At 41.1% G+C, this 24,275-nt stretch overlaps 1 protein-coding gene across 6 annotated transcripts in view; it reads left to right on the top strand.

Moving 5' to 3' along the window:
• The first annotated feature begins 9,402 nt into the window (after positions 1-9,402).
• The window catches only part of TFCP2 (transcription factor CP2), a 70,367-nt gene continuing 55,494 nt past the window's right edge, over positions 9,403-24,275 (top strand). For 3 of the 6 annotated variants that reach the window (XM_017667692.3, XM_036992445.2, XM_036992446.2), the window contains exon 1: positions 9,403-10,098. In XM_017667692.3, coding sequence (XP_017523181.1) covers positions 9,977-10,098 — 122 coding nt within the window. In that variant the 5' untranslated portion in view covers positions 9,403-9,976. The remainder of the gene's footprint in view (positions 10,099-24,275) is intronic. The other 3 variants (XM_017667683.3, XM_017667706.3, XM_017667698.3) reach the window with 2 other exon arrangements.

A 24,275-nucleotide genomic window follows, 5' to 3' on the forward strand; every position in this document is an offset into this window, starting at 1 on the left:
AATGGGCTCTTTTTCCGAGACCACCTCCTGGTACCTAGGACCCCAGAATTCCCTGCCAAGCCCATTTTCTGTTCTTCTCTAGGTCCTGATGACATACTGTGTAGGTGTGCCCACTCTTAGGCCCAAGAGGTGACCAACAGGCACATGTTTGTTGGAGAGCTGGGTGGATGACGCTTGGATAAACAGGCTGGAGAGTCTATGCATATACACGAGCCTTTTGCAGGGTGAGATGAGTGCAAAGGGAAGACAAGGCAGGTTGCAGCCTAGGGACTAACCCTGGGGAAGATTCTAACACAGAACTTCAAGAACTCCTAGAAGTCGAAATTCAACCTGGCCTTCCAGTTTAAGAAAGTATGCTATCACTGTAGGAGGCAGGATCATTCACAATTAGCTTGACTTATATTTCATAAAAATGTAGGTATATGGTAAGTGGGCCTTCATTTGTGCTCCTCCCCAAGCCTGCAAACATTAGGAGCAGGCCTGCCACTTTAACTTAGAGCTAGGAGAGCAAGGCTGAAATAAAGGTCTGTGTATACTTGTCAGTTCCCTAGGAGTAGGGTTCATACCATGCTCCCTGCAGCCCTCTCTCCTCCCATCTCAACCTACCTAATATTAATGAGGTCTGGGTTACATAATGTAAACCGGTGAGAGCAAAGACATCTCCTTCAGTGATGGAACCGTGGATGTCTAAGGTTGTGATGTAACCTTAGGGATCAGAGAAATTTTACAGGGCTATGAAATGATGAGGCAAAAAATCTAATAGGAGCATCAACTTACCTCTGCATAGTTCTCATAGCCTTAATATTATCTTCCCACACCAGGCTGTGGCACCGCAGCACCCAGGCACACAGAGAGCTTGATAAATGTCAGATGACTGAATGATTTTCCTACCCTCTCCTTCAAGGAAACAAGGGGTGGAGTTCCTGGCTTCAGGCTAGGGGAGAAAGCAGGTACAGAGGATTCTGCTAGCTATGCAGGAGATAGACTGTGATATGCTGGAATCCGGCCCTGGCTGGAGAGAAGCAGCTCCCAGCAGCTTCCACCAGAAGAGTCCGTGAAAACTGATACCTCTGGCTCAGACCAGTTGAGTGTGGTTCCTGGCAGTTGGCCCAGGAAGGCTTTAAAGGAAGAGGGCTGGGTTTGTGGGGGAACTGCAGTTTCTATTCCCAGATCTGGGATGTTCTTTGGGTTCTGGGACCCAATTGCAGTGTGTGTGGAGGCATCCCCACACCAACAAGCAATTCTCAGATGCCAGCTGGGTATCCAAGAATTCAGCTCAATTCCGACACTATGTACTAGGCGACAGCATCAGATTCCACAGGTAAAGGGTTCAGGCCCACAAGACTGCCCTCTTCTTCAGATGCCTACTGCAAACCCAGGCTGTTACCTGTGCTTCTGACTGACCAGCTACAAACTGGAGGCTCCGATGACCGCCACCCACTCAGGATGCCAATCGTAACTCCAGGTCATTACCTGCACTACTGGCCGTCTGGTTATAAATCAGAGGTTCCCACGACTCTCTCTTTGGGTTCTATTAATTTGCTAGAATAGCTCACAGAACTCAGGAAAAAATGTTTACTCACTAGAAAACTGATTTACTCCAAAGGATATTAAGGGATATGAATCAATGACCTGATGAAGAGATACAGGGTACAGGCCGGAACAAAGGAGTTTCTGTCCTTGTAGAGCCTGGGGCCCTGGCACATTGGCGCATGGAAGGATTCTGGTCCCCTATCCGGGAAGCTCTCCAAACCCCCTCCTTTTGGGTTTTTATGGAGGCTTCATTACATAGGTATGGTTGATTAACTCATTGGCCAGTGGTGCTTGATTCAATCTCCAGCCCATTTCCCCTCCCCAGAAATTAGGGAATAGGACTGAACTATTTGTGCTTATTTCCCCTAACAACCAGCCTCCATCCTCAGGTGCTTTCCAAAAGTTACCTTCATTAAGATAAGCCCGGTTGTGGTGGAGGGCAGCTTGTTATGAATAATAGAACACCTGTTTCACCTTTGTGGCTCTGAAGCATTTTTGGGGGCTGAGGGCTAAAGACCAAATATAAAAAAAAGCTGCTCCCATTGCTCTTAGGAAATTCCAAGTGTTTTGGGTGCTGTGAACTGTGGATTAAGACAAATATATATGAGAAATATATTTTGGTTATCTGAACCACCCAATATATGTATTTCTTATCCACCACAAGATCCCAGATGTCCACTGTGCCGTGAACAGCTGTGATGGACCTTTTACAGACTGGAGAAGATGCGGGCTGGTTTCTAGACTAGAGTTGAGGGATTGAGAACCTGAGGTTACTGGGAGCTGTGTGGCTGGGAAAACTTTTGATTTCCTTTTCTTTCAATGTAGGGTTCTTCAAAGAAGCCAGACTGGGCCTCACACGCTCCCTGGGTGGGAAGTAGGGAAGCTATGAAGAATTGAAGCTAGATGTTCAGTGTCTCAAAAGGTCAGTGCTTCTTCCTGTACCTGGAGGAAAAGGCCCAGTGATTGACTGGAATCCAGCACCAGTGACTGACTTGAGTAAGTAAGTGAGAAGGGAAGCCTGGGGGATGGATGGGTGCTGATCCAGGGACCCGGAGCCCTCAAGCCTGAGAGAATTGATTTGTCTTGAGGTAGGCAGGATAGGTGCTAAGGTTCCCTTTTTGTCAATCCTAATGATAGCTAATCCTTACTGACCACACTGGCTGTATGCTGGGCAGTCTTCTAAAGACTTACTGTGCATTACTTCTGTTAATTCTCGCCATAATTCTATAAAATAGGAACTGTTACTATACCCACTTTACAGATGAGGAATTGAGGCACAGAGAACTTGAGAAATCTACTCAGGGTTGCTTTGTGAGCAGCGGAACCACATCTTAACCCAGTAGGCTGTGTCTAAAGCTTGTGTTCTTAACCTTAGACCATACAGGGTGGGACTTTGGGATTGCTGTCTGTCCTGATCATTCTGGTAGGACTTCCACATGTTTCCACCCACCAGGGTAAGCCCTGTTGTGTTCTGTAGGAGAGGAAGAATTTTTCCTCTACCCTTCTAGGTTCTTATAGTGGTCTATTAATTAAATTGACATAAACAGGTTAACAAGAGAAAAACAAATTTAATTATGTATGTATGGGAGGCCTGTAAGAATATGAGAACCACCAGAAGTCAGCGAATTGAGGCTCACCCCTTCTCCTGAGCTAAGGAGAAAGGGGTAGGGGTCTGAGACTTCAACAGGGAGGAAGACAATTTACAGGACGATGGGAAGAGCAAATGTTTGGAAAACACATGTTCTCTGTAGTTATTTGTGGTGATGGTTTTCTTCCTGGACCAGGCCCTCCATCTAAATTTTTTAGGTAGTCAAGGGGGAAGTAAAAGCTCTTTCTGAGTCTATTGGGCTTTGATTGACTTCAGTTCAAACTAACCCACATGCCAAAGTAGCACATTTTGGGAAAGCTCATTCTGAACCCCTTCAGTATCACTCTAAATAGTGTCTAGTTTCAGGACCTAATCTAGGGAAATGAACCCTTCACTGTGAGCTGTAAGGTCACCCAATGGTCCAGAGCACTAGATTTGGAACTGTGTGCCACAGATACTCTGGTTAATTAGTCACATTTAGTTTGTCTACTAGGGTCCATGCTTTTTGTTACAGGATGAATTTATGGGTACAAAAATTTGTTTATGGATAGGCATTGCTGGATTTGCTGGGGATCTTCTTTTGGAGGCAGAACCCTCAGAGCTTCCCCTGGGATCCCTATTTCTGGCCCTGGCACTCATTTCACTCAGAGTCACACTGGGGAAAGGAGAGGAAGGAAAAGTCCATGCCCCAGTCACAGAATCCCAGGGATGGACAGTCCGTGAAGTCTTCTCCCCTCAGGGAGCTCTGAGCTCCAGGACATATCTCATGTCTGACCTGCATTGCAATTGAGGGCAGCCTAGGCTTAGGAGTCACCTTTCGTTTCACCTCCATTTGTTTTAGAATTAATAAATGGTAAGCAGGGCGTTTGTGAAGGCTTTATTTTGGTTCAGGACTTAAACTTGGGCTTAAACATTTCCAAGAAGTACGTGTCTGTTGTTTCTAAATATTTTCCATGAGCTCCTTAGATATGGTACATTTATCTCTTCCAAACATCTAATATGAACACTCTTTGTTTTATTTTAAATCCATTTTTCCTTTGACCTATTTTTCTGCATATGAGAAAACATGCTTTGTCCAATATTCTTTTATGGGCAAAATTCTCTGAAAATTCCATATTCTTACCTCTACAAGCCCCAAAACTCATCTCAGAAAAGATGAATAGGTAGGAAGCAGATCTTTTATAGGTTATAACCATTCACAGGACAGACTGACATGATGCTTAGATGCCCAGACTACATGGTCAGTGGTCAGTCAGATGTCACTATTCTCAAGCTGGTGACCCTGGACAAGCCAATTAATTTTTCTAAGCCTCAGTTTCTTTATCTATGAAATGACTCTAATAATGGTACCTTCCTTACAGAGGTGATGTGAGGATGAAATGAGATTATATACAGAAAGCACCTAGTCAGGGCTTGGCACTTAGGAAGGGCTTAGTAAATATGAGCTTATTATTATTATTAGCTACCATTTGCTCTGTATCTGTGCATTCCTAGGGCTCTATCATCAGTGAGGAGGCATCATTGTACACAAAGCCTAGCTAAGAGAATCAGGGAGCTAGAGTGTATTTCCTGGTTCAGCTGCTACTTTATATAATATTTCTTACACATGCAAAAGTACATTAGTTTCTGCAATTTATCAAGTGTAATAATAGAACAATCAGTCATGGACCTATCACTCACTTAAGTAAACTATTACTACTGTTGGAGCTACTTTTGAGTTCTTCCCTTAGCCTGCTCCCCTAAGTTTCCTTATCCAGAGTTGTGTTAATCACTTTATTCCTTTTTGAAAGAAGGCATGTATATGTCCCTAAATGATATGTTGCTTAATTTTTCTGAGTTTTGATCTTTAAAAAGTGATGTTACACTGTATGAGGACTCTGCATTTCCCTCATAATTCTAAGATGGATTTATTCATGTGTCTGAGAGCAGCTTTATTCACTTTCACTGCTGTATAATATTCTATTACACTCCAGTTATCCTTTCTCTTGTTGATGTACATTTGTTTTGCTCTATTTGCTGCTATAAGTAGTGCCACCATGAACATTCTCCTGATATGTAGTGTGTAAAAGTTCTCTAGGTATACATGTAGTGTAGAGTTGCTGAATCACAGAATAATTTTCAGGATAATTTCTGAGAAGGCTGTAGTCTGCTTGATCACTCAGTCCTCTTTGAGTCTTGGTTTCTTCACATTAAAAAATAAGATTAAAAAGTTCTGAGGATTAAATGAGACAATATATATTAAAGTGATACTAAAACCCTAACACACCATATAAGATAAGCTAATGTCTTTAAATAGTAAATAATATTAACAGAGAAATGGAAATGAGCTAGTGGGAGACTGGAGCTAACATTTATTGAATAATTACTAATTATGTGGTATCTTGGCACTTCATCTAATCCTCACAACAATTTTAAGAGAAGGTGTTGTTTTCACTAATTTATGGATTAAAATACTGAGGTTCAGAGATGTAAAGTTACTTGCCCAGATTATGCATCTAGTGATGGAGCTGTTGTTCAAACAATGCATGGTTCTTCCTGTATTAAGTGTATTGAAATAATCTGGATACAGTGCTTGTTTACAAAAGATTTTGGTGTATGATATCTCTTTTAGTCTCTGAGCCCAGGACCCATTCCTTTACCCAAAAACACATGTTCTGATATAAAATTGGCTCAAGAGAAGAAAAAATGGCTTGAAGAGATAATGAATGTCCCAGGAATGAACCAAGACTTGAATGCCAGGGCTTATTAGTAAGGTAAGAAGATGGGTAAGCCTTATCTCAAAGAGATAAACCTGTGGCTGAAACTGCTAGCATGCTGTCAACTTATGGCAACTTCTTTCTTTTTGTAAATCAATAAGCTTTGTTAAAAAAAAGTCCTACTGAATGTGGGAACTAGGAGATGATGTTTAGAACACAATAACATAAGCCTGAAAAAGATTTATTCTCTGTTCTTTATATCATAGTCTAGTGAAAAGGCACATGTATACAACTCAAGATAAATTGTAAAAAAAATGGAATATAACAATGAACCAATACTTTCACATACAGGCAATGCCTTGTAGTGAAAATGTCAGGCTTTGTAATCAGCTCTGAAGAAGGCACACCAATTTAGCTCTGGCCAATTTAAGCCCTTAGCTTTCTCTCCTTATTGGTAAAATGAGGGTCAGAATATTTACCTTTAGAACTATAATTCTAGTTATAAGATTGTCTTGAAGATTACTGATAATGTAATAAAGTCCCTGGTATATAGTTGATGCTCAATAAACAATGGACATTACTATTCATTAAAGTTGTAAGATACAAAATCAATAAGCAGAAATCTGTTGCATTTCTACATTCTAATAATGAACTAGCAGAAACAGAAATCAATGAAATGATTCCATTTATAATTGTATAAAAAAATAGTAAAATACCTAGGAATAAGTTTAACCAAGGAGGTGAAAGATCAGTACTCTGAAAACTATGACAATGATGAAAGAAATTGAAGAAGACACAAATAAATGGACAGCTATCCATGTTCATGGATGGGAAGAGTTAATATTGTCAAAATGGCCATCCTGCCAAAAGCAATTTGCAGATTCAATGCAATACCCATTAAATACCAATTGCATTTTTCAATGAACTAGTGCAAATAATCCTAAAATTTATATGCTTTGGATATTAGCCCCTTATCAAATATATCATTTGTGAATATATTCTCCTATACAGCAGGATATATGGGAGTAACCACAAAAGACCCAGAATAGCTGAAACAATCTTGAGAAAGAACAAACCTGGGAGAGTATCATGCTCTCTGATTTCAAGCTATTCTACAAAGCTACAGTGATTAAAACAGTATGCTACTCACATGGTGTGGGGGAGATCATGGGGAAGACAGTGTAGCACAGAGAAGGCAAATAGTGACTCTATGGCATCTCACTACACTGATGGGCAGTGACTGCAATGGAGTATGGAGGGGTACTTGATAATATGGGTGAATGTAGTAACCACATTGTTTTTCATGTGAAACCTTCATAAGAGTGTATATCAATAATACCTTAATAAAAAAAATCTTTAACGAAGAAAATATAAAGCAATTTCAGATTTCAGATAAAAAAAAAAACCAGTATGTTACTGGCACAAGAATAGACCCAAAATCAATGGAATAGAATACACAATAGAGAGCCCAGAAATAAACCCATGCATATAAAGTCAATTAATATATGACAAAGGAAGCAAGAATATGTAATGGGGAAAAGTTAGCCTCTTTAACAAATGGTGTTGGGAAAACAGGAGAGCCACATGCAAGAGAATGAAACTGGATCACTATCTAATACCATACACAAAAGTAAACTTGAAATGGATTGAAGACCTAAATGTAAGACATGAAACCATAGAACTCTTAGAAGGAAACATAGGCAAAAATCTCTTGGACATGTGTGAATATTTTTTTTCTGGATATGTCTGTCTCCCTGGGCAAGGGAAACAAAAGAAAAAACAAACAAGTGGATTACATCAAACTAAAAAGCTCTGTGCCGCAAAGGAAAACATCAACAGAACAAAAAGGCAACCTGCAGTATGGGAGAATATATTCATAAATGATATATCTGAGCTAATATCTAAAATATATAAAGACTCTTACGACTCAACACCAAAAAACCCCCAAGTAACCCAATTAAAAAATAGGCAGAGGACCTGAATAGACTTTTTTTCTAAAGGAGACATACATTTGGCCAACAGGCACATGAAAAGATGCTCCACAGCACTAATCATCAGGTAAATGCAAATCAAAACTACAATGAGAAATCACTTCATACCAGTCAGAATGGCTACCATCCCAAAGACAAGAAGTAACAAGTGTTGGTGAGGATGTGGAGTAAAGGGAACCTGCCTGCACTGTTGGTGGGAATATAAATTGATCAAGCCACTATGGAAAGCAGTACAGAGGTTCCTCAAAAAACTAAAAATAGAAATATGACCCAGTAATTTCACTTCTGGGAATTTACTCAAAGAAAACAAAAATCACTGACTAGAAAAGTCATATACACTCCTATGTTTATTGCCACATTACTTACAATAGCCAAATATGGAAGCAACCAAAGTGTCCATCAGTAGATGAGTGGAAAAATATGTGGGATAATATTCAGCCATAAAAAAGAAAGAAATCCTGCCATTTGCAACAGCGTGAATGGATCTAGAGGGTATTATGCTAAGTGAAGTAAGCTAGGCAGAGAAAGACAAATACTGTATGATTCCACTTTATGTAGGATATTTAAAAAAAAGCAAAAGAACAAAACAGCAATAGACTCAAACTCTGAGAAGGGTCTGGTGTCTACCATGGGGGAGAGAAAGGAGTGGGTGGGTGAAACAGGTGAAGGGGATAGAGGTACAAAGTCTTAATCATAATATAAATTAGTCACGGGGATTAAAGTACAACATAGAGAATATAGTCAATAATTCTGTAATATCATTCTATGTTGACAGACAATAACACTATTTAGGGTGAGCATTTAATAACATAGACAACTGTTGAATCACTATGTTGTATACTTGAAACCACTATAACATTGTATATCAACTATACTTTAATAAAATATAATAGTAAAAAAAACAACAATGGACATTATTATTTAATCCTCAAAGGAGGAAGGTAGAGTAGGTAATGGTTATCACTACTTTTCAAATGAGAAAGTAAAATCTCAGTGAGATTAAACAATTACTCTGAAGTCAGCAAACTATTAACCGAAGACTGCTAGCCCAAATCGTGATCTTCAGACCACCACCTTTTAAAAATCACCACACTTTCACCATTCTCATGCTTTCCTGTTCAAATGCATGAAGGAGAATGCGGAAGATAACTTGTCTATGAGAGAATGGCATTTAAACGGAGTCTAGACCTCCGCAGAGGTGAGTTTAAGGAGAATGAAGATTTCACTAACAAACGAGAACTTTACGGAGCGTCTGGGAAACAGTCGAGTCCGCCAGAGGTGGGTATAGGTTGAGTAAGACTAGAGCGAGGTCTCCACCTACGCCTTAGGGTACAGACTTCGGTACCCAGCGGACGCCAGAACTCAGGTAGCGCTGTGGGTGATGTTTAATCCCGGACACCTGACTCATGCCGGTCAACGCCCACATCGCCCAGCCCACCTGCGCGGCGGAGAGCGGTGGCGTATCTAACCTATCCTCACTGCCCAGGCTGACGAAGTCTCTTCTTCATTGGCGAGCATCGGGATGACGTCACGTTCTCAGAGCCGGCGAAGGAAGAGGGCGCCCGTGATTGGTTGGCGCTGCGGCGGTGGGCGGTACCCGGGACTGGCGAGTCTGGGTTTCCAGCCCGTGCTAGACTTTCCCTTTCTGTGTTTTCAGGCCCCGTGGGGCTGCAGAGGGCGGGGAGTTGGCCCGGCTGCAACCTGCATTTGGTTCTAAGAGCCGTGGGGTTGAGCAGGAGTGACCGGAAGTGATCTTGGGACTGACCGGAAGCGAGGCCTGCAGGGGAAACAGAGAGTGGGTCCCGGGAGGGAGGGGGCTTCCAGCAGCAGGGGGCGGGAGGGAAGGTGCAACAGCGGCGTGGCAGCGCTGGGTAGGCTGCGGGTCGCTGCTGTTGGTCTGTTTGGAAAGCAGTGAGTGACCACCACGGGGGAGTCCGGGGCTGCCTTTGGAGAAGCAAAGGGACCCTCGCGCGGCTCCAGAGAGCTGTGTGGGAGGGATTTGGGAAGTCCCGGCAGCTTAGTTGTGCAGACTGTGCTGGTCACGCTTGTGGGTGGTTGGTGGGAGATCTTGGTTTGGAGTTTTCTACAGTTTTGCCCCCGTTGGGTAGAATCACACTACTTGCCTCTGTGCAAGAAACGGTGTCTCCTGGGGCAAGGAAGGCGCCAGGATGGCCTGGGCTCTGAAGCTGCCTCTGACCGATGAAGTGATTGAATCTGGGCTGGTGCAGGACTTTGATGCGAGTCTGTCTGGGATCGGCCAGGAACTGGGTGCTGGTGCCTATAGCATGAGGTGAGTGAGATTTTTCCCACCCTGCACCTTCGGAGAATAAGAGGGTGGCACGAGGGAGGAGGGAGGAGGTGTATAGCGTTAAAGGAGCTGTCTGCGGTGAAGGAAAAGTGACTTGTTTTGTTGCTTTGAGTAGTGAGTATTGTGGAAGAAATGGAACAGGAGATTATAGACAGTGTCAAGTCTGCTCAAGATCAGTGGAAGAAGGACAAATGACCCTTGTTTAGCAACCAGATGAATGTTGACAGGCAGTTGTGCCAATGTGGGAGACTTGGAGACTCATGGTGTATGTGTATGTGTGGGTAGGATAGAGTGGACCTCTGTCAAGAAGGGGGCACATTGAATGTGTGAGGGATGACTAGGGAGTTGGGGAGTTGAGAGCTGGAACTTAATGATGAATGTTGGTTGACCGCTTGTTGAAAGGAAATGTGAGACCTTGGTGATGAAGTTCACCCATCTGTAGCTCGCCTGCTTTAAGGCTTTACTTAATCCTAAAGTTTCTGACTTTTAAAACAAGCTATGAAATGAAAAAATGTCAAAGAGAACTTTTAGATACTTGTAGACCTTCATGTATCAAGCCAAATGTTGATAATAAATAAAAATCTCCTTTGAAGGCAGCATAACTTCCCATGTAATTTATTTATATGCATTAGCTAGTTCAGTCCCCCAGTGTAGTTTGTTTCATTTATAAGATGTATAAGAATCATGTCTGGAAATACTGAAACATCTGTATTTTAGGATTAGATGGAATATAATTGGGTTTCCAAAAGCATAGGCTTAATTTAAATAAGAGACTTAGAATTTAATACTTTAATTGGGCTTATGAGTTTAGAGGCAATAATGCTTTTTATGAGGAAAGTGGACAAATTTTGCATTGTGATAATGAGATCATCTTGAGAGTTATGTAATATAAACTTCCTTTTTTTATCCCTGCTAAATCAAAGTGGGCTCTCCTTATTGAAGTTAAATTTTGAATCAGAACTTAATACTTCATCTTCAGGAATTTTTGCTTACAGTAAGAATCATAAAGTCTATCCATGTATATGTATTTTAGTGACTTGCAAGAAAATTTGAGTGGTACCATGATACTCTTACTCTTGAGAAATTTTCACTCCAATTTTGCCTCTCCTTATTTATGTAAGTCTGACCATAAAAGTAGAGATTGACTTGGTCTGGAAGTAAATGACACAATCCTGATCTTGCACGTCAGTATCTGACATAATATTTGACAATTTATGCTCTTGTTCCTGTAAACTTTTGCAAAAAATTTGCTTTTGTGTAGGTTATCAGAATTTAGGATAAAGATAAATAAATAATTGTACTTATCAGAAAACATCATCAACCTTGTCACCAGACGTTTTGCACAACTGCTACATGTTGTCTCTATGTCTTGCCAAATGGGTTTCAGCCCTGGGCAAGTTTGCTGTGGATTCAATGTGACCAAAGAAATTGACAGCAATTTCTTTGGGGTGAAAGGATTTATTACCCAGCTTGTTCTCCCAGTGGTAGGTCGAGCACTAGCATCTCTGCCTCTGCCCAGAGCACTGGGCCGAGCTCTCTATATAGTGCAATAATAGTTTATTGCCTAAAGGTGTGGAAGTGGTAGCCTAGCAACAGGTCAGTTACATCATCAGGTGGTTTAAGTTCAGTGAGGATCCTGGCCATAGGAACCCCAACTTCCCCACACTCCACCCTTCCAGGATTCTCGCCTTACAATCTACACACTTTCAGTCTTCCTCAATGGTCCCTGTGCGAGAAAGCTGGAGCACTGTAACCAGATTCCACAACAGTGACAGGAAAACAACAACTTAGAAATAATAACAAAAATTAAGATATAACAAGATTTTGATACAGGTAACAAAAATTACAATAATCCTCAAGCCAGAGGAGGTTCCTAATAATGAAAATTATAATAATCCTCAAGCCAGAGGAAGTTCCCAATCCACAAAGACCTTAGGGGTGGTAAGATACATAGGCAAATCTTGTCCATCAGGTAGGATGCATGCAAGAGAATGGTTCTGTGATAGGACTGTAGCAGGAAGGGGGTCCCTTCCAGATCTAGTATACCATACTTTTACTCCTCTCCCCATGGGGGTTACTCAGGGGTCTGTATATAGTGTTACTGGAGGTGCATGCACTGGCCATAATGATAAAACAAAACTCCCCTGTAAGATGCTCCTACTTTCTGGCTGTTCAGGATATACTACTGTGACCTTTGGGGGCCACTCTGCTGTTATTCCAGGAATACCCAGGAGGCCAGCTTCCAGGCCATGTCCCCAGAGTGCAGGAGAGCGAGCCATCGTTGGTCCATGTATCGAAAGGTCCAAGGCCACATCCACTCAATGGAGTCTCTGGGGTTCAGTGCAGTTGTTGCTGGCAGCAAGATATTATTCTCATTCAGCCCCTGTGTCCACCAGAGCCAGGACACATTGTATGTTCACTGGAGACCAATGGATAGCTATTTCAACATGTGGCCTCCGGTGACCCCCGGTCCCTCAGAGGGAAAGATACCTCGACTTTCCCCTCAGTCAAACTGTGTTCCCCAATCATCTTCCTGTGTGGGCTTGAGTGAGGTTGGCTCACTCCAGCAGGAAGTCTTGCAAACACACAGGCTGAACTTGTGGATCTGTCTCTGACCTCGGCATTTTTGGTCTTAATGGCTGGAACTGCTGCTCTGGTTTCAGTTGTTGCCATAGCTCTAGTAAGATCCTATTTGACTTTCCATCTAATTCCCTTCCATCTGTTCCTGCTCGTATTAAATCAACCCACGTCTGGGTCCTCATAACCTTCACGAGCCCTTTAAATTCTTTGTGTGAGTGGCAGACCTTATTTCTTTCTGTGGTCTCATTGCTTCAGCTGCTCCTAAGTCTGCTACTGTATGTGTGTAGGGAAGGCCCTCCCCCTGTCCCCTACCTTTCTATGAAGACAACTGCCCGCTGCTTCACCCCAGATATGTCTGGCCTTGAGAAACCTGTTGTACCTATGGGAAAGGAGCTAGATAAGGGCCTTGAAGGCCAGATGCCTGGCCATGAAGGCCACATGCATGTGCATCTTAAAACACTTATGTAACCATGAATTAGCAGTATAGCAGTATAAGAAGTACAACTGTGTGCAGAATAAAGTGGCTTTGTTTGAGCACCCACCATGACGACTCCCACTGCCTTCTTTGCTTTTTGTGTTGCCCCAAAACCTCAAAGGCAATCCCCGGAGGTTGACAACGTGTCACCTCGCTTACGGGCTACCCTAAGTGAGGGGAAAGAATGGCCACTAGAGACCCAAAGAGGGGTGTGGGAGCCATTTGAAGCACAATATTTCTCATCCCAGTAGTGAAAATCTCTTCATCTGGGCCATAATTCTCTGGACTATAGGTGGCATTTCTTATGCCTAGCTCTGTTGGAGCTCAGTGTACATCTGCCATCTAACAGGAGAGGATGGTAGATCACCTTGATTGGGCCACACAGCACGAAGTGCAGCCATAAGCCAGTCGAGGAGGGAGTGACTCCCTGGGGTCTGATGTGCATTTTGTAATCGCTGCCTTAAGGCATGCTGCACTGTCAGGGAAGCCAGCTTTCCCATCTTGATCCCAACAGAACAATTCCATCCACCCCTAAGTCCCACAGATGCAGGAGCCAAGCTGATATTGACTCTAAGGGCTTCTGCCTAAACCACGAGCCCAAATCCTCCAGCTCAGCCTGAGTATTGGGGCAGACCATAGAGTGCTCCATGACCTGGGGAGGAGGCTGCTCCTCTCCTTGGGGAACTTTGAGCTGCTGGATCTTTATTTTCTTTACAACCACTGGGCGAGCTTTCAATACAAGAGGGGTCAGTGCTGCCGGCACCACCCCTTCATCCTTCTCCAGTTCTTCCATTTCTGGGGCTGATGGCACCTTTCTCTCCCCTCCCCCAAGTGCCTCCTCTGCTATAACCTTTACCTTTTCTACTGTGCCTCGCAGCAATGCTAGTTCACTCTTCAGCAGCTCTCTTACCTTCACCTCAATGCTTTGCAGCTGACGTTCTCGTGCCACCTCTGCCTGTGCTTCCCTCAGGAATTTCTTTTTCCTTGATGGCCTTTTCCTCCTTCAGAGCACCTGGCAGCGCTGCTGTCTCATTGTGTAAGGAATCTTTTACCTCTTCAACAGCACCTCGGTGCCAGTGTTCTCATGCTGCCTCCTCTCGCATCAATGCCATTTCCTTCTTCAGGGAATCCACAGAAGGTTGCAGCTTGCATTCACATGCCGCCATCTCTTGAGTCTTTTTCAGGAGCATGTTCTTCTCTTCTGTAGACTTTTTTAATACTGTGAGAAGCAGCCAACCCACAGTCCCTGCTGCCTCATGGGCACTCTGTCTCTCAAAAGACCTACTTACTATACCAAGGGCTATCTGTACTGCCTCAGGCAGCACCTCCACTTGCCTCCAGTCCTGGGGTGGGGCCCAGGCTTCTGAGAGGCAAGCCAGCTCAGACCACATACCCATTGGGGGACAATCCACTGTCTCCCCATTCACAGGGGCAGCCTGCTGAAGCATTCCTCCCATAAGGGAAGCCTGTCTTTTTCCTTGGTCAACAGTGAACCCTGCCGACTTCGTCAATTGTCTTGCCAATGGGTTTCAGCCCCGGGCAAGTTTGCTATGGATTCAATGTGACCAAAGAAATTGACAGCAAAACATTCTTTGGAGTGAAAGGGTTTATTACCTGGCTTGTTCTCCCAGTCGAGCACTAGCATCTCTGCCTCCGCCCAGAGCACTGGGCTGAGCTCTCTATATAGCGCAATAATAGCTTATTGCCTAAAGGTATGGAAGCAGTAGCCTAGCAACAGGCCAGTTACATCATCAGGTGGTTTAAGTTCAGTGAAGATCTTGGCCATAGCAACCCCAACTTCCCCACACTCTACCATGTAACTTTACAGCAAGGAGTGCTTTCCTCTGTCATACCCTGAATGGTCATCATAAGTATTAGTAGAAGGGCTTGCATATTTACACATTTAGAATTCTTTTCCCACATCAATGCCGTAAGAGTTTTAAAACGTCACTTTCTTCTTTCCCTGAGAGCACAATGTGCCAAACAAAATTTTAAGTATTTTTTGTTTTTTTAAATCTTCCTCTTTTTCATGATTTTGCTCTTACCACTATTCTCTTGACTCTTACTAAACATTTTTAATAATTGCATTAATCTGTGTTAATTAATTCTCAAACTCCAGTATTCATGAGAGTCATCTAAAATACTTACTAAAGATAGTTTCCAGGGTCTGTCTTTGGTGACTGGGGCACAGGAATCTTATCTTTTAAACAAACTCTAAGATGATTTTGATCCAGGTACTCCAGAGACCACATTTCAGGAAATGCTGACCAGAAGAGTTTGTATATACAAAGGCGATGATTCGTTGCTCTTCTTGTTTCTCCTTTTAATTAGACCTTGTGATTGATTTTCCCACACCTTTTTGAGGGCAAATGTTCTCTTTGACAAGCGATTTGTTTTGGAAAATACTTTCCCTAATGTATATGTTTTACCCTAATTTTGCTTATTCCCTGCTGCATCTTATAATGGTTTTGCTTCAGATGTACTGATTTGTATTTTATAAAGATTCATCTTAACTGGATTTCTGTTTTTGAGTCTTCATCTGCCATTGTATTCAGTAATATTCTTTTCATAAGTTGTGCTTTAATATTTTGCTTACTTTTTTCCTTATAATACATGGTGCAAACTTTTTTTCTTTGCTTTTTTAAATTGAAGTATCATTGGTATACAATCTTATTTTGGTTTCGAGTACATGACACAGTGGTTCCACAGTTACCCATATTACTAAATCTTCACCTTCACTAGTGCAGTTACTATCTGTCACCATAGGGAGATGTTACAGAATCACTGACTATATTCTCCAAGCTACTACCATCCCCATGACCAACTTATATTATGATTGAGAATTTTTGTGCCCTTTTAGGCACAAAATTTTAACATTAACATTTAATGTTCTTTTTGTTAATGTGGTGTGTGATACTGATTGACTTACAAATATTATACCATCCTTGCATCCCTGAAATAAGTCCTACTTGGTTGTGGTGGATAATCCTTTGGATATATTTTTGAATTAGTTTTGGTAATATTTTGTGGAGAATTTTTACATCTGTGTTCATTAGGGATTTTGGTCTGTAATTTTCTTTTTTTTGTAGTGTCTTTGCCTGGTTTCTGTATTCATGTGATGCTGGTCTCAGAATGAGTTTGGATGTACTCCCTCCTCTTCTACTTTTCGGTATACTTTAAGAAGGATGGGTATTAACTCTACTTTAAATGTTTGGTAGAATTCAGCTGTGAGTGTCCTGCCAATGGGTTTCAGCCCTGGGCAAGTTCACTATGGATTCAGTGAGACTGAGAAATGACAATGGAGCGTTCTTGGTGTGAAAGGGTTTATTACATGGCTTGTTCTCCCAGCAATAGGTTGAGTACTGGAATTATGTCTGCATCCAACAGTCTGCAGGTCTGTAATCCTCCTTCCTCTCTGCCTCAGAGCACACTGGGCAGAGCTCTTTATATAGTGACTCAGTCAATAATAGCTTATTGCCTAGGGTGTGGAAGCAGTAGCCTATCAGTAGGCTAGCACATCATCAAGTAGTTTAGGTTCAGCTGAGGATCCTGGCCAAAGGAACCTTCACTTTATCTGCAGGGAAGTTTATCTGTTTTCTCAATGAACCAGCTCTTGGTTTCATTGATTTTTTTTTCTATTGTTTTATTCTTTTCTGTTTTATTTACTTCTGCTCTGATCTTTATTATGTACGTCCTTTTACTGACATTGAATTTCATTTGTTCTTTTTCTAATTTCTTTAATTGGGAGTTTAGTCTGTTTATTTGGGATTGTTCTTCTTTCTTAAAGTAAGCCTGTATTGCTATGTACTTCCCACTTAGAACAGCCTTTGTGTTGTACTGCAAATATTGGACTGTTATATTCTTGTTTTCATTTGTCTCCATGTATTGCTTGATTTCTGTTTTAGTTTGTTCATTGATCCATTGATTATTTAGAAGCCTCCATATGTTGTAGGCTTTTTTGTTTGCTTTATGTAATTTCTGTTTTTATACCACTTGGTATGAGTAGTTGCTTGATAAAATTTCAAACTTTTTAAATTATTGAGGCTCCTTTTGTAGCCTAGTATGTGATCTATTCTGGAGAAAGTTCCATATACACTTGAGAAAAACATGTATCCTGTTGCTTTTGGCTGGAGTGTTCTGTAGATGTCTTTTAGGTCCATCTGATCTAATGTATTGTTCAGTGCCTCTGTTTCCTTATTTGTTTTCTGTCTGGTTGATCATTGATGCAGGTGGTGTATTAAAGTCTCTGACAATGAAGGTGTTATAATCTCTTTCCCCCTTTAATTCTGTTAGTGTTTGTTTTATGTATTTAGATGCTCCTATATTGGGTGCATAGATATTTATAATGGTTATATCTTCTTGTAGAACTGACCCCTTTATCAATTGTCCTTCTTTGTTTCTTGTTACTTTCTTTGTTTTGAGATCCGTTTTGTCTGATGTAAGTACTGCTATTCCTGCTTTTTTCTCATTATTTGCATGGCATATCTTCTTACATCCCTTCACTTTCAGTCTTTGTATGTCTTTCGGTCTGAAATGAGTCTCCTGTAGGTAGCATGTAGATGGGTCTTGTTTTTAATGCATTCTGCTACTCTGTCTTTTGATTGGTGGATTCAGTCCATTTACATTTAAGGAAATTATTGATAGTTATGTACTTATTTCCATTTTATTAATTGTTTTCTGGTTGTTTTTGTAGTTCCTCTCTGTTCCTTTCTTCCTCCCTATAGTCCTCTCTTGCTATTTCATCATTTTCTTTAGCACTGTGATTGGATTTCTCTTTTAAAAAGTTTTTTGTGTATCTTTTATAGGCTTTAGATTTGTGGTTACCATACCTATTATTTTTTCAGAGAGATTTTCTACCCTTTTGTCTCTTCTTCTGGTACCCCTATTATGTGAGCATTGTTTCATTTAAAGTTGTCACACAGCTCTCTTAGCATCCTTCTGTTTCTAGAGATCCCTTTCTCCTCTGTTCCTCAGCTTTGTTGTTTTTGTGTTCTCTGATTTCCATCTCATTGATTGTCTCCTCTGCTTGCAGCAATCTATTATTCATTCCCTCCAGTTAGTGTTTCTTTTCGGTTGTATTCTTCAGCTCTGAGTGGCTGTTTTTCAACTCTTCTATCTTTTGTTGAAGTCATCCCTGAGCTGAATACTTTCCTGAGGTTCAGTGACCATATTTATGACTGTTACTTTCAAATCTTTATCGAGAAGATTGGTGATCTGTTTCATTTATCCCTCTTTCTGCATCTTTGCTTTAGTTTTGTTTGGAACATATTCCTCTGCCTCCTCCTTTTGTCAGAGTTTCTGTGTTTGTCCTTTGTATTAGATAGATCTGCTATGCTTCTTGGTCTAGAGAATAATGCCTTTATAAAGAAGGCCTGCTGTGGTGCCCAGAAGCTCAGAACTATTTACTCTCCAGTGCCGAGTTGCTCTTGGTGGTTGATGGGCGGGCTCCCTTTATGTCTGTCTGCCAGGAGTGGTCTATCTCATTCCCCCATGGTTGGCAGTTCACCTCAACTGGCTCTTTGTGAGCCAAGTAGGCGTGCTTCTGTTGGGATCATTGTGGGCAGGGCTGCCCTCTGCCTGCCCAGCAGCCTTGTGGGTGAGGCAGTCATGCAGCTCTTGGGTGGGCACAGGGCTGGACCTGTGGAGGTGAGGTGTGTTGTCACCTGGCAGCAGGGTGCACTGGGGCTGGAGGTGTGGGCCTGCGGTCAATTGGCAGTGGGTTGTGCAGCAGTGAGGCACCTGGGCATGTGCTTGTGCTGCTTCAGCTGTTTCCCCAGCACTGGGCTCAGCTACCCTTGAGGAAGAAGGAGTGCCCAATGCTGGCTCTTGCAGGTGCCTCCCCAGTTGGGCTGAGGGGGCTGAGAGAGCCCAAAGTCTGATATTGCTGGGCTCAGCAGACTGGGAGTGCAGGTACACAGGGAAACACCTGGGGCTGAGTCACCAGCAAGGGGGATGGTGTGTTCAGGGCTCCCATGAGTGCCTGACCTGTCGGGCTGGAGAAGTGTCGCCTGCCTGTCCTTTCTCCTGTGGAGAGAGCTTTGTTCACCCCTCACCCTCTGGCACTGGGCTAGGCCACCCTCAAGGAGGAAGGTAAATTTTTTCACTGCTGTTAAATCTTTCAAATTGCTGCCTCTGTGTTGGGTCTCAGCGGGACCACTGGAGCATGCCTGTGCTCCACAAGCGGCGGGAGTCTCAGCCTCCCAGAGTGCTCCAAACCTCTCTGGTGTCCAGCCCCACTAATCACCAAAGGCCGATGCAATGCGGATTTGTCTTCCCAGAGCAGATCTCAGGGGCCCGCTCTGCAGAGTGTGTGAGTGCTTATCCCCTCTGGGCTCTTTTCCTCTTCCTCTAGCTTGGGCGCTGGGATGGGGGTAGGGCTGGGGTCTGGATTGCTGTGGTTCTGCCACTTTTTCCTTTTCTGTATGGTCGTTTCTTCTTCACCAGGTGAAGTTCTTCGTAGGTGGTCTGTTCTTCAGCCTTCAGGTCGTTTTTCAGGGTTAGCTGTATTTGCTGTAGTTGCTTCCTTGGTGTGTGTGTGGGAGGAGGTTTTCACACTGCCTCCTACTCCACCATCTTTTTCCCCCTCCCATGGTGCAGAGTTATTGTTAAAATAAAGGTTTCCTGAAAATATGCTGAGTGAATGAAGCCAGCCACAATGTATCACATAACGTATGACTCCATTTCTATGAAATGCCCAAGGTAGGCAAAGCAGTAGATTCAGAAAGTAGATTAGTGGTTGACTAGAGCTTAGGGGAGGAGGGAATGGGGAGTGACTGCTAATGGTACCATTTTTTTGGGGGTGTTGGTGATACAAGTGTTCTAAAATTGTGTTGATGGTTGCACAACTCTGTGACTACACTAAAGACAGTTGAATAGTATCCTTTAAATGGGCGAGTTATGTAGTATATGAATTGTACCAAAATACAGCTGTTACAAAAACCGATTAAAGAAGATAAAATTTTGTGGTCTTTAAAAAAATTTTTCCCTGTCTTTCATTTAATTTTTTGAAGTTGAAGTAGAATTCACATTACATAAAATTAATAAATTGCCACAACATGGAATTATCTAGAGGGTGTATTCTCAGTGAAATAAGCCAGGCGGAGAAAGATAAATACCATATGATTTCACTTATTTGTAGAATATAAATACAAAGCAAAATGGAGGGAATGAAACAGCAGTAGACTGACAGACACTGAGAACGGACAAGTGGTTATCAAGGGGGAGAGGGTGGGGGAGAGGTAGGGTGGGGTAAGGTAGAGGGAGGGTGAGGGGGATAAAGGGGCACAATAGTTTGCAATCACAATGTAAGTTGATCATGGGGATGGTAGTACAGCATGGAGAGTATAGTGACTGATTCTGTAACATTTTCTACATTGATAGATAGTAACTAAACTAGAGGGGTAAAGATTTGATAATGTGGGTGGGTAACTGTTGAACCACTCACTGTGTTGTACATTTGAAACCAATGTAAAATTGTAGATCAATGACACTTCAATTAAAAAAAAAAGGAAAGTGTACAATTCAGTGGCATTTAGTATGTTAACAGTGTTGTGCAACCACCACTTCTATCTGGTTCCAAAATATTTTCATCACCCCAAGAGAAAATCTTGTAACTGCTAAGCAATTACTGCCCATTTTTCCCTCCCCTCTGTTTCTGGTAATCACCGGTTTGCATTCTGTCTCTATGGATTTACCTATTCTGGATATTTCATATAAATGGAATCATGTAATGTGTGACCTTTTGTGTCTGGCTTCTTATACTTAGCATTGAATTTCAGGGTTCATCCAAGCTGTAGCCTGTATCAATACTTAAGTACCTCATTCCCTTTTATGCTGAATAATATGCCATTGTACATTATATATCACAATTTGTCCTTTCATACATTGATGGACATTTGGGTTGTTTCTACCTTTTGACTATTACAAATAATGCTAGATATAGCATTATGTTTACAATGGAAAATGATCATGAACTGTTTACAAACATTTGTGTATAAGTTTCTGTGTAGACATTTTTTATGGAAGTATTATTGACATAATTGTATTAGTTTCTTCACCAAAGTCATAGTTTACCTTAGGGTTCTCTCTCAGTGCCGTATCACTTATATTTGGTTTGGATACATATATAATGACATGTACTCATTATTATAGTATTGTACAGAGTATTATCACTGCCCTAATAATTCGGGGTTCTGCCTACTTTTTCCCCCACCCCCACCTCAACACTTAGTAACCACTGACCTTTTTATTGTCTCCATATAATTGGAATCACATGTAATCTTTTCAGATTGATTTTTTTCACTTAATAATATGCATTTAATGTTCCTCTGTATCTTTTTGTGCTGAATATTTCATTGCCTGGATGCAATACATTTTGTTTATCTATTCACATACTGAAAACTCCCATGTTTTGGCTGTTGTAAGCATCTGTGTGCAGGTTTTTGTGGAGATAATTTTTAACTTATTTGGGTACATAACAAGGAGTGTGATTGCTGAATCATATGATAATAAAATGTTTCATTTTGTAAGGAACCACCAAACTGTCCCCCAAAGTGGCTGTGCCATTTTGCATTCTCACGGGCAGTGAGAGTTCCTGTTGCTCTGCATCCTTGTCAGCATTTGGTGTTGTCAGTGTTCTGGATTTTGGTCATTCTAATAGGTATCCAGTGTGTTAACCTATTGAAGAACCATCAAGCTGTTTTACACAGCAGAGGAACGACTTTATATTCCTACCAGAAACGTTCCAATGTTCCTGTTTCTCTACACCCTTGCCAATACTTATTTTCTGTTGTTGTTATTGTTTTTTAATGAAAGCAATGCTCATGAGTATACTGTGTCATTGTGGTTTTGTGTTGTATTTTCTTAATGACCATGATGTTGAATATCTTTTCCTGGGCTTGTTGGCTATTTGTATATCTTCTTTGGGGAAGTGTCTATTCAAGTCCTTTGCCCAGTTTTAAATTGCATAGTTGTCTTTTTGTTGTTAAGTTGTAAGAGTTCTTTATGTATTCTGGATACTAGACCATTACCACATATATGGTTTGCAGATACTTTGTCCCATTCTGTAGGTCGTATTTACATTATTTTTATTTTTTTAAAATTATGGTATCATTGATATACAATCTTATGAAGATTTCACGTGAGCCACATTGTGGTTTCTACATTCACCCATATTATCAAGTCACCCCCCAATATCTCATTGCAATCAGTGTCCATCAGTGTAGTAAGATACTATAGAGTAATTACTTGTCTTCTCTGTATTCACATTGTTGATCATGTCCTTTGGTTCCCAAAAGTGTTTAATCTTGATAAAGTCCAATGTTAATCTATTTTTTGTTATTGTTGCTCATGCTTTTGGTGTCAACTTTAATAATCTGTTGCCAAATCCAAGGTGTGCAAGTTTACCCTATGGTTTCTTTGAAGAGTGTTATAGTCTAAGCTCTTATACTTAGGTTGTTGATCCATTTTGAGTTAATTTTTGTATGCAGAGTGAAGTAGGGGTCCAACTTCATTTGTTTGAAAGTGGATATCCACTTGTCTCAGCACTGTTTGTTCATTCTTTCCCCAGTGAATCTTCTTGACACCTTCATTGAAAACAAAGTGGCCACAAATGTTAAAGTCTTATTTTTGGACTCTTAGGTTTATTCCATAGGTTAATATTTCTATTCTTTGCCAGTACCACACTGTTTTGATTGCTATAGCTTTGTAATAAGTTCTCAAACTAGGAAGTGTGAGTCTTCCTACTTTTTTTTTTTTCAGTATTGTTTTTGCTACTCAGGGCCCATTGTAGTTCCATATGAATTTAAGAATGGACTTTTCTGTTCCTGCAAAACAAGCCATTGTCATTTTAGTAAGGAGTTCATCAAATTTATAAATAGCCATCTTGACAATACTAAGTTTATCAATCCATATACATGGGATGTCTTTCCATTTATTTAGGTCATCTTTAATTTCTTTCAGCAATGTTTTATAGTTTTCAGTGTGCAGATGGCTCTCACTTACAGTGGTTTAGCTTATGGTTTTTCAACTTTATGATGGTATGAAAGCAGTATGCATTCAGTGGAACTGTATTTTGAATTTTTATCTTTTCCCTGGGCTAGCAATAGATGGTAATATATTCTTCTGTGATGCTGGGCAGTGGCGGTGAGCTGCAGCTCCCAGTCAGCCATGTGATCATGAGGGTAAACAACTAATACATTTGCAACCTTATTCACCATACAACCATTCTGTTTTTTACTCTCAGTACAGTATTCAATAAAATTACATGAGATATTCAAAACTTCATTTATAAAATAGTCTTTGTGTTAGGTGATTTTGCCTAACTGTAGGCTAATATAAGTGTTTTGAGCACAGTTAAGCCGGGCTAGACTAAGCTATGATGTTCAGTAGGTTAGATGTCTTAAATGCATTTTCTACATAACAATATTTTCAACTTGATGGGTTTATTGGGACATAACTTCATTGTAAGTCAAGGAAGATCTGTACAAGTCTTTCAGATCCTTGGTTGAATTTATTCGTATGTATTCTATTCTCTGGATACTATTATAAATGGAATTGTTTTCTTTATTTCATTTTTTGATTGTTCATTGGTGTATAGAAACACAACTGAGTTTTTTATGTTGATCTCATATCCTGCAACTTTGCCAAATCCATTTATTAGCTCTAGTAGTTTTTTGGGGATTTTCTATATATAGAAACATGTCATCTGTATATATAGTTATTTCTTTTCTAATTTTTATGCCTTTTATTTCTTTTTCTTGCCTAATTATTCTGACTAGAGCTTCCAGTACTATGTTAAATAGCAGTGGTCTTAGAGGAAGTGTTTTCAGTCTTTTACCATCGAACTGTGGATTTTTTCACAAATGCCTTTTTAATGTTATGGAATGTTTTATTCTTGGTTTGCTGAGAGGGAAGTGGGAGAGAAAGAGAGAGAGAGAGAATGAATGTGTGTGTGTGTGTATGATGGTGGTAAAATGTATATAACATAAAATTTACTGTTTTAGCTATTTTTAAGTATACAATTCAGTAGCATTATGTACATTTCATTGTTGTGCAGCCATCACCACCATCTATCTCCAGAACTTTTTCATCATCCCAAACTAAA

The sequence above is a fragment of the Manis javanica genome, chromosome 10, assembly GCF_040802235.1.
Source record: "Manis javanica isolate MJ-LG chromosome 10, MJ_LKY, whole genome shotgun sequence".
Lineage (NCBI taxonomy): Eukaryota > Metazoa > Chordata > Mammalia > Pholidota > Manidae > Manis > Manis javanica.